This window comes from Protomyctophum parallelum (genome assembly GCF_964188405.1).
Source record: "Protomyctophum parallelum genome assembly, chromosome: 18".
NCBI classification, from domain to species: domain Eukaryota; kingdom Metazoa; phylum Chordata; class Actinopteri; order Myctophiformes; family Myctophidae; genus Protomyctophum; species Protomyctophum parallelum.
Genome location: NC_139716.1, coordinates 37,449,066 through 37,462,674, shown reverse-complemented (window position 1 = coordinate 37,462,674; position 13,609 = coordinate 37,449,066). Strand labels below are relative to the sequence as shown.

Sequence of the window (13,609 nt, the reverse complement as noted above, 5' to 3'; positions counted from 1 at the left end):
CTTGGCAACTCGAAGCTTCAGCTCCCTCCACAGATTTTCTATGGGATTAAGGTCTGGAGACTGGCTAGGCCACTCCATGACCTTAATGTGCTTCTTCTTGAGCCACTCCTTAGTTGCCTTGGTCGTATGTTTTGGGTCGTTGTCATGCTGGAAGACCCATCCACGACCCATCTTCAGTGCTCTGGTTGAGGGAAGGAGGTTCTTGTCCAAAATCTTACCGTACATGGCCCCGTCCATCAACCCCACAATGCGGTGAAGTTGTCCTGTACCCTTAGCAGAGAAACACCCCCAAAGCATAATATTCCCACCTCCATGCTTGACGGTGGGGATGATAACCATTGGAAACACATTACGCCGTAATGGATTGAAATCCTGAAGTGACCGCAAGGTCCCCGTGCTCAAGAAGACACATGTACAGGCCCGTCTGAAGTTTGCCAATGAACACCTAAATGATTCTGAGAAGGCTTGGGAGAAGGTGATGTGGTCAGATGAGACCAAAATTGAACTCTTTGGCATCAACTCGACTCATCATGTTTGGAGGGAGAGGAATGCTGAATACAAACCCCCAGAACACCATCCCTACCGTCAAGCATAGAGGTGGGAATATTATGCTTTGGGGGTGTTTCTCTGCTAAGGGTACAGGACAACTTCACCGCGTTGTGGGGTTGATGGACGGGGCCATGTACGGTAAGATTTTGGACAAGAACCTCCTTCCCTCAACCAGAGCACTGAAGATGGGTCGTGGATGGGTCTTCCAGCATGACAACGACCCAAAACATACGGCCAAGGCAACTAAGGAGTGGCTCAAGAAGAAGCACATTAAGGTCATGGAGTGGCCTAGCCAGTCTCCAGACCTTAATCCCATAGAAAATCTGTGGAGGGAGCTGAAGCTTCGAGTTGCCAAGCGACAGCCTCGAAACCTTCAGGATTGGGAGAGGATCTGTAAAAAGGAGTGGACCAAAATTCCTCCTGAGGTGTGTGCAAACCTGGTGACCAACTACAAGAAACGTCTGACTTCTATGCTTGCCAACAAGGGTTTCTCACCAAGTATTAAGTCATGATGTGCTTGGGGATCAAATACTTATTTCACCTGATAAAATGGAATTTAATTTATAACCTTTATATAATGTTTTTTTCTGGACTTTTTTGTTGATATTCTGTCTCTATCTGTTAAAATACAAGTACCATAAAAATTATAGGCCGCTCATTTCTTTGTATTAGGGCAAATTTACAAAATCAGCAGGGGGTCAAATAATTATTTCCTCCACTGTACCTTCATGTTTCTTTCCCTTTTTTTACTTTACTTTCTATATATATATATATATATATATATATAGCGGTGTAACGACACATTTTAACAGCGATACGATACGTATCGCGATACATGGTTGACGAGCCGATACATGGACGATATTGGTTCAGTATGACGATACAATTCAATGATTTGAAATAGATACAGTAACTATTTAGCAAAATGCATTAACTATCTGTAAAACTTGTGGAGTGTGGGTGTATAATCCTTTTAGACAAAGTGTTTGACTATAGCCTACTATACTGTACAGTTTAGCATTTCTGTCGAATAAAATATTCAATCGATCAAAGTTGAGGTGAAGTATATAGTCTGATCGCTCCCCTGTTACCAACTCCCTTCTGGCACTCAACTCCTCCCCCCTGTACTAACCTGACACCATACATTATTACATTCTTCCTCACCCTCACGCCAGGTGTGTGTGTGTGTGTGTGTGTGTGTGTGTGTGTGTGTGTGTGCATGCGTGCACTAAGTATTTGAATCAATAGGGACTAGGGCGCACAGGCCAACACACCCACCCATTACCAGCTTATCCAAAAACGTGTCGCCATGGACTAGACCTAAAAACAATAGGGTATGTGAGCAACTTGGATGCCTATAGTTACTCACAACACATGCTAAAATGAAGAAATGCAGCTGGAGAAATTCGACAGACATTATTGACGAGAATTCTGCCGTTGCTGAGCAGGTAGGAATTCAGACAAACTCCAGAGTGCCTTCAGGACCCAAAAGAGAAAATAGACGTTTGCCTGGGAGCCAAAGGTTTAGGCACTATATTATGTTAGTTCAGTGACAGGCGTCTCCTCATCTCTCCAGCTCTTGAATAAACAGAAAATACAATTGCACTTGTTTGTGGAGAGACATGGATACTCCTATTACTGAACATACACTCTATAGCAATGAGTACTATCAGAATATAGAGCTATTTTAACACTTATTTTAGCCTTTAACTTTTAAGGGCAAAATCATTTTACTTCATGGTAATGGCAGTCTGGCACCACAGAAACAGAACGCAGATCATTCCAAAGTGTGTTCTTAAATTAGATTAACAATAAATACTTTGCTAGAACAGTTTACCTGTCTTCCAATTGTTGTTGCTCTGAGCAGGTCTATAATCTATATCAAAATTAATTAGTGAATATGCTTGGCTAAAAATAATATTTATTTAAATATCTACGTATATATATATATGATATGAGATATAATGATACTTGTCAATGTGTTTGAAGTTTGATTGGATGTAGTTCCTGGTACAAAAGTTTTAACTTACTAAAAAAAGTGAGTACTTTTTTCCCTTCCCACAGGACGTCTGTTTTGACAATGGGGACGACGATACTCTGCGTGAAACCTGGAGCAATAAAAGCGAGTACCTGATCTCCATGATTAGCCACGCTATTGGCCTTGGTAATGTCTGGCGGTTTCCCTACCTGGTCTATAAGAATGGCGGCGGTGAGTACAGTATATGATTTCATGTCCTAGGGCATTAAGCAACTTGTCGACTAGTTTACTAGTCGACTAGTAAATCCACTAGTTGATCTTGCTGGTACTAGTTGACTAGTTGATTTTTTTAAATATATTTTTAGATTAGATTAGATTAGATTATACTTAAAGTCACCAATGTACACAGTTTTTATTTATTTCAAAAAATAAATAAGAGCAATATCAGAAAGCAGAATTTCCTGCAATTTTCTGGTGATGATGTATGGTTTTTTTTGAGTGGTGCAACCACTCCTACAACCAGCTTGCAATGTCCTCGTACCTGTTTGTTTGTGTGTGTGTCTGTGTAAGCACGAGTATGTGACTTAATAATAGCAGTAGGGGGCGCCAGAAACAGTGAGAGGGGTAGTGACTCTAATGAGAGAGAGTGAGAGAGAGAGAGAGAGAGAGAGAGAGAGAGAGAGAGAGAGAGAGAGGGGGGGGGGGGGGAATTGCACCACTCAGTTCACACGTGTGTGATTTTTTACATAATAGGAGTCGACTAGTAAACCAGGCAACTAGTCAACTAGTAAAAATGACTAGAAGTGAATGCCCTACTGACCCCTAGAAGGCGCTCGCGCACCACAAGGGGTGCACGCACCACAGTTTGGGAACCTGACACTGACGGTATAACAAGTTCGTTCGTCGACTACTACTATGACAAAAGATGTTTGTTGACTACCTTTTTCCACTGAAGAAAACTAAATGAAAACCATTCAAGAGACTATGACTAAAACTAAAATCAAACATACCGTACAAGCTCCTACTCAAACAACTCAAATAGAGCGCCGAAGTCCTGACGTCACTCGCTCGTCCCCTCAATTCCCCTGGTTCACGGAAGTGATTTCTCTATGGAGAATCACGTGGGCTCATCTTAAAATCGTTTCATATAAGTGTTGTGGTCCGAAAATAAACAAGCTGTCTCTGCATTATTGTCTGGGAGGTGTCTCTGTATCGTTTGCAACCGTCAGTCACTCATTATGATACAGTCTGTTTCTAGCGAAAAAGTAAATAATTCAGTAGCAGTAACAATAGCGTTTTCTCTCAGTCAGTTGATTCTTCATATCCATATGAGTGAAACGGCCTTTTCAAACACAGTTCTTATATTATGAGGCGATCTAAAATCCCCTATGGGGATTACAATGCAAATAAAAAGTACATGAACCCGTGGATTTGTGCCCTCTACCGATATAGACGTCAAACTTCGGTGCTCTATTAAAATAAATCTATTTCCTGTAATAAACACAATAACAACCCCCTCCACCCATGCAGGGGCCTTTCTCATCCCTTATCTTGTGGTGATGTTGGTGGCTGGCCTTCCTCTGTTCTTCCTGGAGAGCTCCCTTGGCCAGTTCTGCAGTCAAGGCCCCGTCAACATATGGAGTGCAGTGCCAATACTCCAAGGTGGGAGACGGTACATGGAGTTCTGAATTACTACTAAATAAAGACATCATAGAAACGGGCATTGAGCTCAATGTGTTACCTTACCGGTAACTTTTTGTTTCGTTTTTCACCATACAATGTGTTCAGAAAGGTTTTAGTAACCATTGGAGGAATGCTTACTGTTGTACACCTGCTCTTTATTTTTGTGAGAGCCACTCTATACAGTACATCCAAATGATTAATACTTTTTAGGGAACATGAAGAAATTATTTAAACACTATTATTTTTCATCTCAATGTCCTTGCTGTGCATGCGTTATGTGTACGTTATGTTTTTTGTGACATCGCTTTTTTCGTCTCTTCTCCAGGTGTTGGAGCTACCATGGTGCTGGTGAATGCACTGGTATCCATTTATTACAGTGCCATCATCGCCTACAGCATGTACTACATGTTTGCTTCCTTCCAGTCTCCTCTTCCATGGAGCAAGTGCTCGAGCTGGACTGATGCTACCTGTGGTATCACACCTACAGTACAGTAGCCTATAGGTTCCATTTTACTCTTAAGTTAAGTTATAACTATAAGCAGCTCGTAGATTTCATAGCCAATTTACCAACTCTGACCGTTAGTTGAAAACATTCAGTTTGTTTACTAGAGTGAAACGAATGCAAGCAGGTTGAAAAGGCAGACTGAGATGGTTTGGACATCTACACAGAGGAGGGCTAGTGAGTATCGGTATAGAAGGATATGCTGAGGTTGGAACTGCCATGCCAGGAGGCCTGGAGGAAGAACAAAGGGAAGATTTATGGATGTATACAGTGAAAGAGGTGTGAGAGAAGAGGAGGCAGAGGACAGGGTGAGATGGAGGCATATGGTTCGCTGTGGCGACCACTGAAGGGAACACACATGTAGGATACAGGACACTGTACTGTTCTGTGTAAACCAAGTGAGGAAGAAAGGAGAATTGGTTTGGCTATATGCTGATGCTTAGCAGTCCCACTGTAGAGCTAACAAGTATTTGTATCCACTGAGACTGATATGTTTCCCAATTAACACATGCTGTATTATATTATGCTACAAAATCAGTAAAATCAGTTTTCAGTTTCACAATGCTTCAAGCACTGTCCAATATATTCCGCATAAATGATAGCTTCACAAGAACATTTTATAATCATACAAACGCAGAATATTCAGTACAGTCAGTGACGCACTATCTTTACCTTCCACAGAGGTCTGCAATATGACCGGTCTGCAATTGACCAACGGGACTCTGGAAAATGGCACCTGTCCGGGCACAAGTGTTGCCTCCACTCCAGCACAGAGCCCCACTGAGCAATACTGGGAGTAAGAAATACAATTATATAGTATTGTACATGGAAGCAATTACTAACTACACAGGACAATTAAACCCTGAGTGTTACTTTAAAGGAGAATTCCATGCTAGACCTTTCTTTGTAGTTGTTACGTCCCCACCAAAGAGGTCCAGGTGTTATTTTGTGCAAAAGCGTATTATTGGCTATTTCCACTACCATAAGCCCTCAATGAATTGAATTTAATTGCATTGAATTGAATGGGGCATTGGGGTGTTGTGCGAAGTCACTTATTTCCATCGCTCAAAAATCATTTATTTGTATCCTCTCTTCATAATGTAAATAGTATCCCAACAAGCGGCACACTTTACTACTTATTTCGATGGAAATAAGCGAATTAGCACAAAAACCATTTTGCACAAAATAACACCTGGACCTCTTTGGTGAGGACGTAACGACTACAAATAAAGGTAAGAAAGCATTCTAGCATGGAATTCTCCTTTAACTCATAATATTTCAGTCGTGTGGTGCTGCAGCGATCGAGTGGTCTTGATGAGACGGGGCCCATAGTGTGGCACCTTGCCCTCTGTCTACTGCTGGACTGGGTCCTCGTTGCGGTGGCCCTCTTCAAAGGCTACAAGTCAACAGGCAAAGTACTCTCTCTGCTTTCTCTACCCATAATGGCTTCCTGTGCTATACTGTACGTCATTCCCACTTTGTTTGAAATGCCTGCAATTCACTGGCAATACATTTTTTTAGACCCTATAGTATTAGTATTCTCTGAGCATGTCATAATAGGCAAACATTTGGCTACGACATTTTAGTCAACTAAACCTACAGTTGATTTAGTCAACTAAAATGTATTTTGGCTGGCCTTAATGCCGTCGTAATGGCTGATTTTACACTTGCCGATCTACAAGCTCAGTTGTGAACTTGTAGATCTGCTATTTTCAGCATGCCACCAAGTGTAAATTGACTTGTGTCTTAATTATACTGGATCTCTTGTCCACTAGACCCTTTCAAACATCTCTCGTCTAGTTTTTATTTGTTGACGAAATTGTTACTTTTTCCATTTAGTTCTCGTCAGTGAAAGAAGGTCGTCTTAGTATTGGTCGAGGAAATCAATACTGGTACTGTATATGTATTATGTATATGTATATGCTTTTTCTCCCCCCCAGGTAGCGTATTTCACCTCCATATTCCCTTATGTGGTGCTGCTCATTCTGCTGATCAGAGGCCTTATACTAGAGGGCGCTGGAGATGGCATCGGGTACTACATTGGTTCCCAGTCCAATTTGACCAAACTTAGCGAAGCAGAGGTATAACGTCTAAAATATAAAATCGTTGCTGTCGGGAGGAAAACTCTATTTTTGAGGGGGGTTTTTTTGGCATAAATCGGTGCTATTGAACACCCTTTACGTCTGTGTGTGTTTCGAAAATATTGAACCAATGGAAAGTAGTAAAAAGTGCTTTGGACAAAACCTCTTAACTCCATTGGACCCTCAAACTGTCTGCTAAAGCAACTAACTCCACCACCTCTCCTCTCATGGAAGTAATAATACATGAAGTTACAACACCAACTTTGATGAGGCTGTATTTCTTTGTTTTAAAAATATAAGGTTTTCTTAATTTCCTGAAAAATGAACATTTTGGAGTTATGAGGTTTCCTCCCGACAGCAGAGATATACTATAATACTAAATAAGTCATCACCAAAAAATTGCAGGAAATTCTGCTTTCTGATATTGCTCTTATAAATGTACGTGAGCATGTTTTAGGTCTGGAAAGATGCGGCAGGTCAAGTCTTCTATTCTCTGACTATTGCATATGGTGGCATCACAACCGTGTGCTCCTACAGCAAGTTCCATAACAATGTGTTTCAAGACACTTTTGTTCTAGCTTTCAGCGATCTTGGTAAGTATACAGTGACAGTACGCACTCCTAAATGCAGCTTTCATAAAAACAAAAGTGAAATTAAGTAAAAAAAAAAAGAAGAAAAAAAGTCTCTGCTTATTCAAACATTATTGACTCATATACTGGATTCTAGGCCAGCCCCATGGGGTCTGGGGGAAATCATTTCTGTAAATACAGGCAGTAAATGTAAAAACGAATACAAGAGCTATGTATTAAATTAATACATGTAATATTTATATGTAGCCTACAGTACAATACACATGTGGGTTTAAAGTAAAGCATATTGTCTTTGTTGCATTTCTTCCAAGGAACCAGTGTGTTTGCTGGTTTTGCCATCTTTTCCATTTTGGGCCACATGGCTCACATCTCAGGGAAGCCTGTTGATGAGGTTGTTCAGGCAGGTGAGAGAGATTCTCTAGATTCCACAAAGTACTGTAATTCATAGGAGGGGGGGGAATCCTACCAAAGTAGTCAACACATTGTCCTTTGATCTGATCTCATTTCCACCTGTATTTGTGTGCAGGATTTGGTCTGGCATTCATTGCTTATCCAGAGGCACTCTCACAGATTCCCCTCGCTCCCCTGTGGTCTGTTCTGTTCTTTCTCATGCTGTTCATTCTTGGATTCGGCTCCCAGATTGCAATGATTGGTGAGTTTCAGATCGAAAGATTCTAGTAATATTTTCTCTCCCTGGAAATAAAAACGTCTGGGTTTCCGAGGCTAGTAATATAGCACACACACTGGCAATGTTCTGTATAGGCTGCTGCCTTCAGGAAGGAGATATGGTGTTCCAGCATACAATAAGGCAGTGTTGGAAATTAACTAACTATTTTCTAAATATTTCTGAAATGGGACATTCTCCATAATAATGTTTATTTGAGGTACTTTATACTTTTGCAGCACCTAATTTGAAAAATTGAAAATACAAAAGAAATACTAGTTTAGATCAGACGGAACCTGCGATTGTTTCAGTTTGAATATGTCATTGTCTTGTCCTTCCTGTCATTAGGGATCATCGAGACCAGCCTGCAAGATGCCTACCCCAAGTTCTTCAGATCCAGGCGCGCCATGGTTGCCGTGGTAACCTGTTCCGTCTTCTTCTTGCTCGGCCTCACGTGTCTCTCAAGGGTACGTCGGCACTAGCAGTGTTGATTTTGACAGCACATTTAGGTGTTCGTAATGCCTGATTTTACACTTGGTTGCATGCTGAAAAATGTGGTAATAATGCCTGATTTTACACTTGGTTGCATGCTGAAAGATCTATAAGCTCGTAGCTTGTCAGACATTTTAGTTTTTATTTGTTTTTATTTAGGCTTGGTTTTAGTCATCGTAGCTTAGTTTCTATTTAGTTTTCGTCCGTGAAAAACGGTAGTCGACGAACATTTTTTGTCATAGATTTAGTGGCTCAAATCAAACACTGTATGTTAGCTTCCTAAGTGCCACTTTATGTTACCTGATCATTTCACCTAATACCATACTGTGTGTGTGTGTGTGTGTGTGTGTGTGTGTGTGTGTGTGTGTGTGTGTGTGTGTGTGTGTGTGTGTGTGTGTGTGTGTGTGTGTGTGTGTGTGTGTGTGTGTGTGTGTGTGTGAGACAGGCAGGAATATACTGGGTGACTCTCACAGATGCGTTTGTTACTACCTGGGTGCTGCTAATTACTGGTTTCTTGGAGATCATTGGCTTCATCTACATATACGGTAAATACGAACAGGTTTGGGTCAAAAGGCGTTGCACTCAGTTTGATTATTGTATGTTGTCTAATAATAATAAACTTTATTTATATAGCACCTTTTTAAACAATGTTACAAAGTGCTTAATTAACATAAATCAAACGATCATAATCATCGACAACTATAGGCACTGCCACTAGAGGATTAAAATGGCCTCTCTATACAAATGGGTCTTTAGTTTTGATTTAAAAAGCAAACCTGAGGTCCAGTGGGAGACTGTTCCAGAGTCTGGGGGCCCTGGGCTGCAAAGGCCCTGTCACCCTTGGTCACCAAGTTGGTCTTAGATTAGATTCCATTAGATTCAATTTATTGTCACTGCACATAATACAAATACTTTGACAATGAAATGAAGAGTGGCGTCTAGCCAGAAGTGCAATACAGTAATGCAGTAGACCTAAATGGCAGCAGTGGAGTTCAGCAGGGAGACAGCAACAGGAAAGAAGCTGTTCCTGAGCCTACTAGTATGGGAGCCAATAGTCCTGTAGCGCCTCCCAGAGGGGAGAAGGGGAAAGAGTCTGTGGTTTGTATTTGGGACCTCTAGTAGGGCTAAATTAGAGGACCTCAGGCAACAGACCGGCACATGGGGTTCCAGGAGGTCAGATATGTATTGGGGTGCCAGGCCGTTAAGAGCTTAAAAGTCAACAATAAAATCATAAAATTATTTTTCTTTTTGGTGGCTTTCGCCTTTTATTTCATTTTATAGAGGGATAGGTATGCAGTATAGGCTCTTAAAATCAATTATAAAGGTTACAGGCAGCCAATGCAGTGTCACAAAAACTGGGGTCATTCTACACTCACCGGCCACTCATATGGCAGCAACTCAATGCATGTACAGCGCACACGGTCAAGGCGATCTGCTGCAGTTTAAACCGAGCATCAAAATGGGTGAAAAATCTGATGAAAGTGACGTTGAACGTGGCATGGTTTGGTGATGATGGCAAACATGCTGGTCTGTAGAATGCCAGAGCGCAGTGCTGATCTACTGCGATTTTCACACAACCATCTCTTGGGTTTACAGAATGCATCAGATTAGGCATCGTTTTTCCAATCTTGTACGATATTGGTGATCCAGCCTTTAGCTGCCTGTTATTAGCTGACATGTGTCTGCATGGCACCTGGTGTGATCTTCTTCTGTTGTTCAAAGCAGTGTTGATTTTGGCAGCAAATTTAGATTTTTGTTTTAGTCACAGTCTTTTGAATAGTTTTCATTTAGTTTTAGTCACGTGGAATGTTATAGTGTTAGCCTAGTTTTAGTTGAATAAATATCGCAGGATTTCAGTCGACTAAATCTACAGTTGATTCGGTTGACTAAAATGTATTTTGGAGGTCCTTTATGCCATCGTAATGGCTGATTTTACACATCAGATCTAGAAGCTCACAACGTTGTGATATCCTGTATATCGGCTATTTTCAGCATGCAGCCAAGTGTAAAATGACTAATACTGGATCTCTTGTCCATTTTAGTCTAGTTTTTATTTGTTGACGAAATTGTCAGTATATTTAGTCTTCGTTTTAGTCATCGTAACTTAGATTTTATTTTGTTTTCATTTTGTTTTCGTCAGTGAAAAAAAGGTAGTGGATTAACTTTTTTTGTCATAGTTTTAGTCGACAAAATCAACACTATAGTTCAAAGTCACTCAAATCACTTCATGACTCTGATGAAGACCGCAAGGTCGAAACGTCGTTTGTATACTCCGCACCTAAATAAAAGGCTCTAAATGTCTGTGCTGCTCCAGTCTCTTCTCCTTATGCAACTCATGATGTCCTTGCTCCTGTGAAGCACCGGATCAGCCGTTTCAGGCTTGAGGCGCGTTGGTAGACTCCCTTTGTCACTCAAATCACCTTTGACCCACATTCTGATGTTCGGTTTGAACTGCAGCAGATCGTCTTGACAATCTGTACATGCCTAAATGCAGTTGGATGAGTCTACCTGAAAAACTGAGTGTTCACTTCAGTATTATGTGCATACTGCCTATACATCTGTTTTGTGTCATGTTGTGCACTCTTTATGCTTTCTAGGAGGTAACCGTTTGATTGAAGACATAGAAATGATGATTGGGAAGAAGAGCTTCTGGTTCTGGTTGTGGTGGCGAGCTTGCTGGTTTGCCATCACCCCCTGCGTCATCATAGTGAGTCTCAAGCACTGTCCCTTTAGTTTATACATCACTTCACACATTCTATTATAGTTTATACCATGGCACAAAAAAAAGGCTTTGTGTGCACATTTGTTGCCAGAACCTTAATTAAAAAAGTAAATACCTTCACCGTCTATCTATGTCTTTAAAAAAAATGAAGATCCTCAATTAGGGATGTCCCGATCACCTTTATCTGATTCCAATCATATGATTTAGAGCAGGGGTATCGACAGATACTCTAAATTTTAGAGTATCTGTCGATACCGATTTTTCAACCCTATCCCCGACCCTCTGCATTAAGGGATCAAGATGTTGGTCTTCTAGATCCTCCTATAGTCACATCCTGAGATTTAAAGAGAAATGTTTACTTTTTCTTTCTGCTCTGACTATTGTAGGTGCTCCTGGTTTCATCTCTGACGCCGTTCATTCCTCCTTCCTATGGGAACGTGGCGTACCCAGCCTGGGGCCTGGCTCTGGGCTGGTGCATAGCGGTCTTCTCCCTCGTCTGGATTCCTGTCGTCGCTGTGTATAAACTGAGTACAGCAGAGGGCAGCCTATGGAAGGTGTGTGTGTGTGTGTGCTGTGTGCGTGTGATTGCTTCTGTTTGTGTGCAATACCGATGTATCTCTTGGGGATCTGTTTTCTTTTTCTGGAATCTAATTTGCAGTGGTGTAAAGTCAATATAACTACATTTACTTAAGTACAATTTGGTGAGCACGCTTATCCGACACACCCAAGGTCCGACATGCGGAAATCACCCATGTGTTGTGTCGTGCTTGCGGTTCGGGGTTGGTTTGGGTTTGGGGTAGGTTGTCGCACATGTCGGTCTAGTAATGACTGTCGGACCTTTGGTGTGTCGGAACTAAAGCCTGTAACATACAGTAACCAATTCAGCCATTTAAAAATAGCCCCTCACCCATGGGCCGTGGCTCAGCGGTCCATGCACCTTGGCCGGTAGTCCAAGTCTGGCACTGTGCCGCGGGTTCGACTCCCGATCCCGACGGCCTTTACTGCATGTCACCCCCTCATCTCTGTCCCCCATTTCCTGTCAGCCTACTGTCTGTAACTCTATAAAATATTTTAAAAAAAGAAAGAAAATAGCCCCTCACAATGCATCAAGACTCATTGTGAGCTTATAGGTTGGCTATTTTCAAAATATTTGTATACATTTTTTGAAAACTTGAAATGACCCATCCATTCCCATACTATGCATACTAGTACTTTATACTTCTGGTACTCCTAAGTTTGATGCCAAAAGTACATTTTGAATTCCAGAGTTCTACGTTCTACGTTGCAGTATTGACACAAAGAAATGCGAGTACTTTTTCGACCACTGCTAAACGTCCTCCTCCTGAACTCTGTTTACTTCCCACAGCGTGTGAAGCGTTTGTGCTCTCCAACTGAGGACTGGCATCCTTACCTGGATGCTCACCGTGGTGAACGCTACAAACACTCTCAACAGGCCGTGCAAGACCAACTTGTGGAATTTCTTTGAGACAAAAACAAAATGTTTTTTTTTCCTCCACCAGGGGCCACTGGACCATCATCTCTCAAGTCAAAGTCAAAGAAATTCACTATACTATATAATTTATATTTAGGACAGAGGACACACTATTGATTCAATTTGAAATAAGAAAGTCATTTAAAAGAAAAACTAGTTTTATTAAGGAATACTCCAATCTAATTTCAACACCTCATTAAGCATGGGAACAACACAGTTTTGTCCTGATGAAGATCTACAGTATTAAGCTCTAGTCTAGTCTAAACATTGACGAGCAGCATTAAACTTTAGAGGAGCTTTTTCAGCATCACCCAGTGTTGTAATATACAACATGCTGTGTACTGATACTTGGTACTTGTACGTGAATATGTATGGTGCACTGCCTGAACATACTAGCTGTGTTAGGGCACGCTGAAGGCCGCGTGCTGCAGGCAGTGATTGTGATGTCTAGTCAGTGACGTCATTAGGACATGAAGTATCCAAGCTATATATGATTATGTATGTGTAATAAACTGTGTGAATGTATTAATGTGACCAAGTCTTCGTGTCATGTTAATTTGTTCTCCCGGAGCAGGCCTGCCCGTATGTCCGTCTGTCCGACCCATGGAAGGGTCAATAAGGTCGTCACACACCAGAACCAGACGAGGGTCCAGTACTTAGTATAAAATCATAACAATGACAAGTTCTGCCTTGCCTGTGAGAGAGATACCGCTCCAGACCATGCCAAGCTGTTGTGGCTGTGTATGGATCTTCCAGATGCTACTGAGTTCCCTAACACTGAGTGTAAAATGAATAAAGTGTCAAAATTGCCAATAATAGGTGTTGTTTTTTCCTTATTATTGTGGGAGAGTGCTTT

At 41.4% G+C, this 13,609-nt stretch overlaps 1 protein-coding gene across 1 annotated transcript; it reads left to right on the top strand.

Annotated features, from left to right (window-relative positions):
- The first annotated feature begins 2,642 nt into the window (after positions 1 to 2,642).
- LOC310875280 (sodium- and chloride-dependent neutral and basic amino acid transporter B(0+)-like) lies at positions 2,643 to 12,856 on the top strand. The gene is made up of 14 exons (XM_083788463.1): positions 2,643 to 2,758; positions 4,058 to 4,189; positions 4,536 to 4,682; positions 5,394 to 5,508; positions 5,995 to 6,127; positions 6,653 to 6,793; positions 7,251 to 7,386; positions 7,695 to 7,787; positions 7,910 to 8,035; positions 8,396 to 8,514; positions 8,985 to 9,084; positions 11,137 to 11,246; positions 11,648 to 11,815; positions 12,628 to 12,856. The coding sequence occupies exons 1-14, from the start codon at positions 2,689 to 2,691 to the stop codon at positions 12,745 to 12,747; spliced, it is 1,710 nt and encodes a 569-aa protein (XP_083644589.1). The 5' UTR covers positions 2,643 to 2,688; the 3' UTR covers positions 12,748 to 12,856.
- Positions 12,857 to 13,609: the final 753 nt, after the last annotated feature.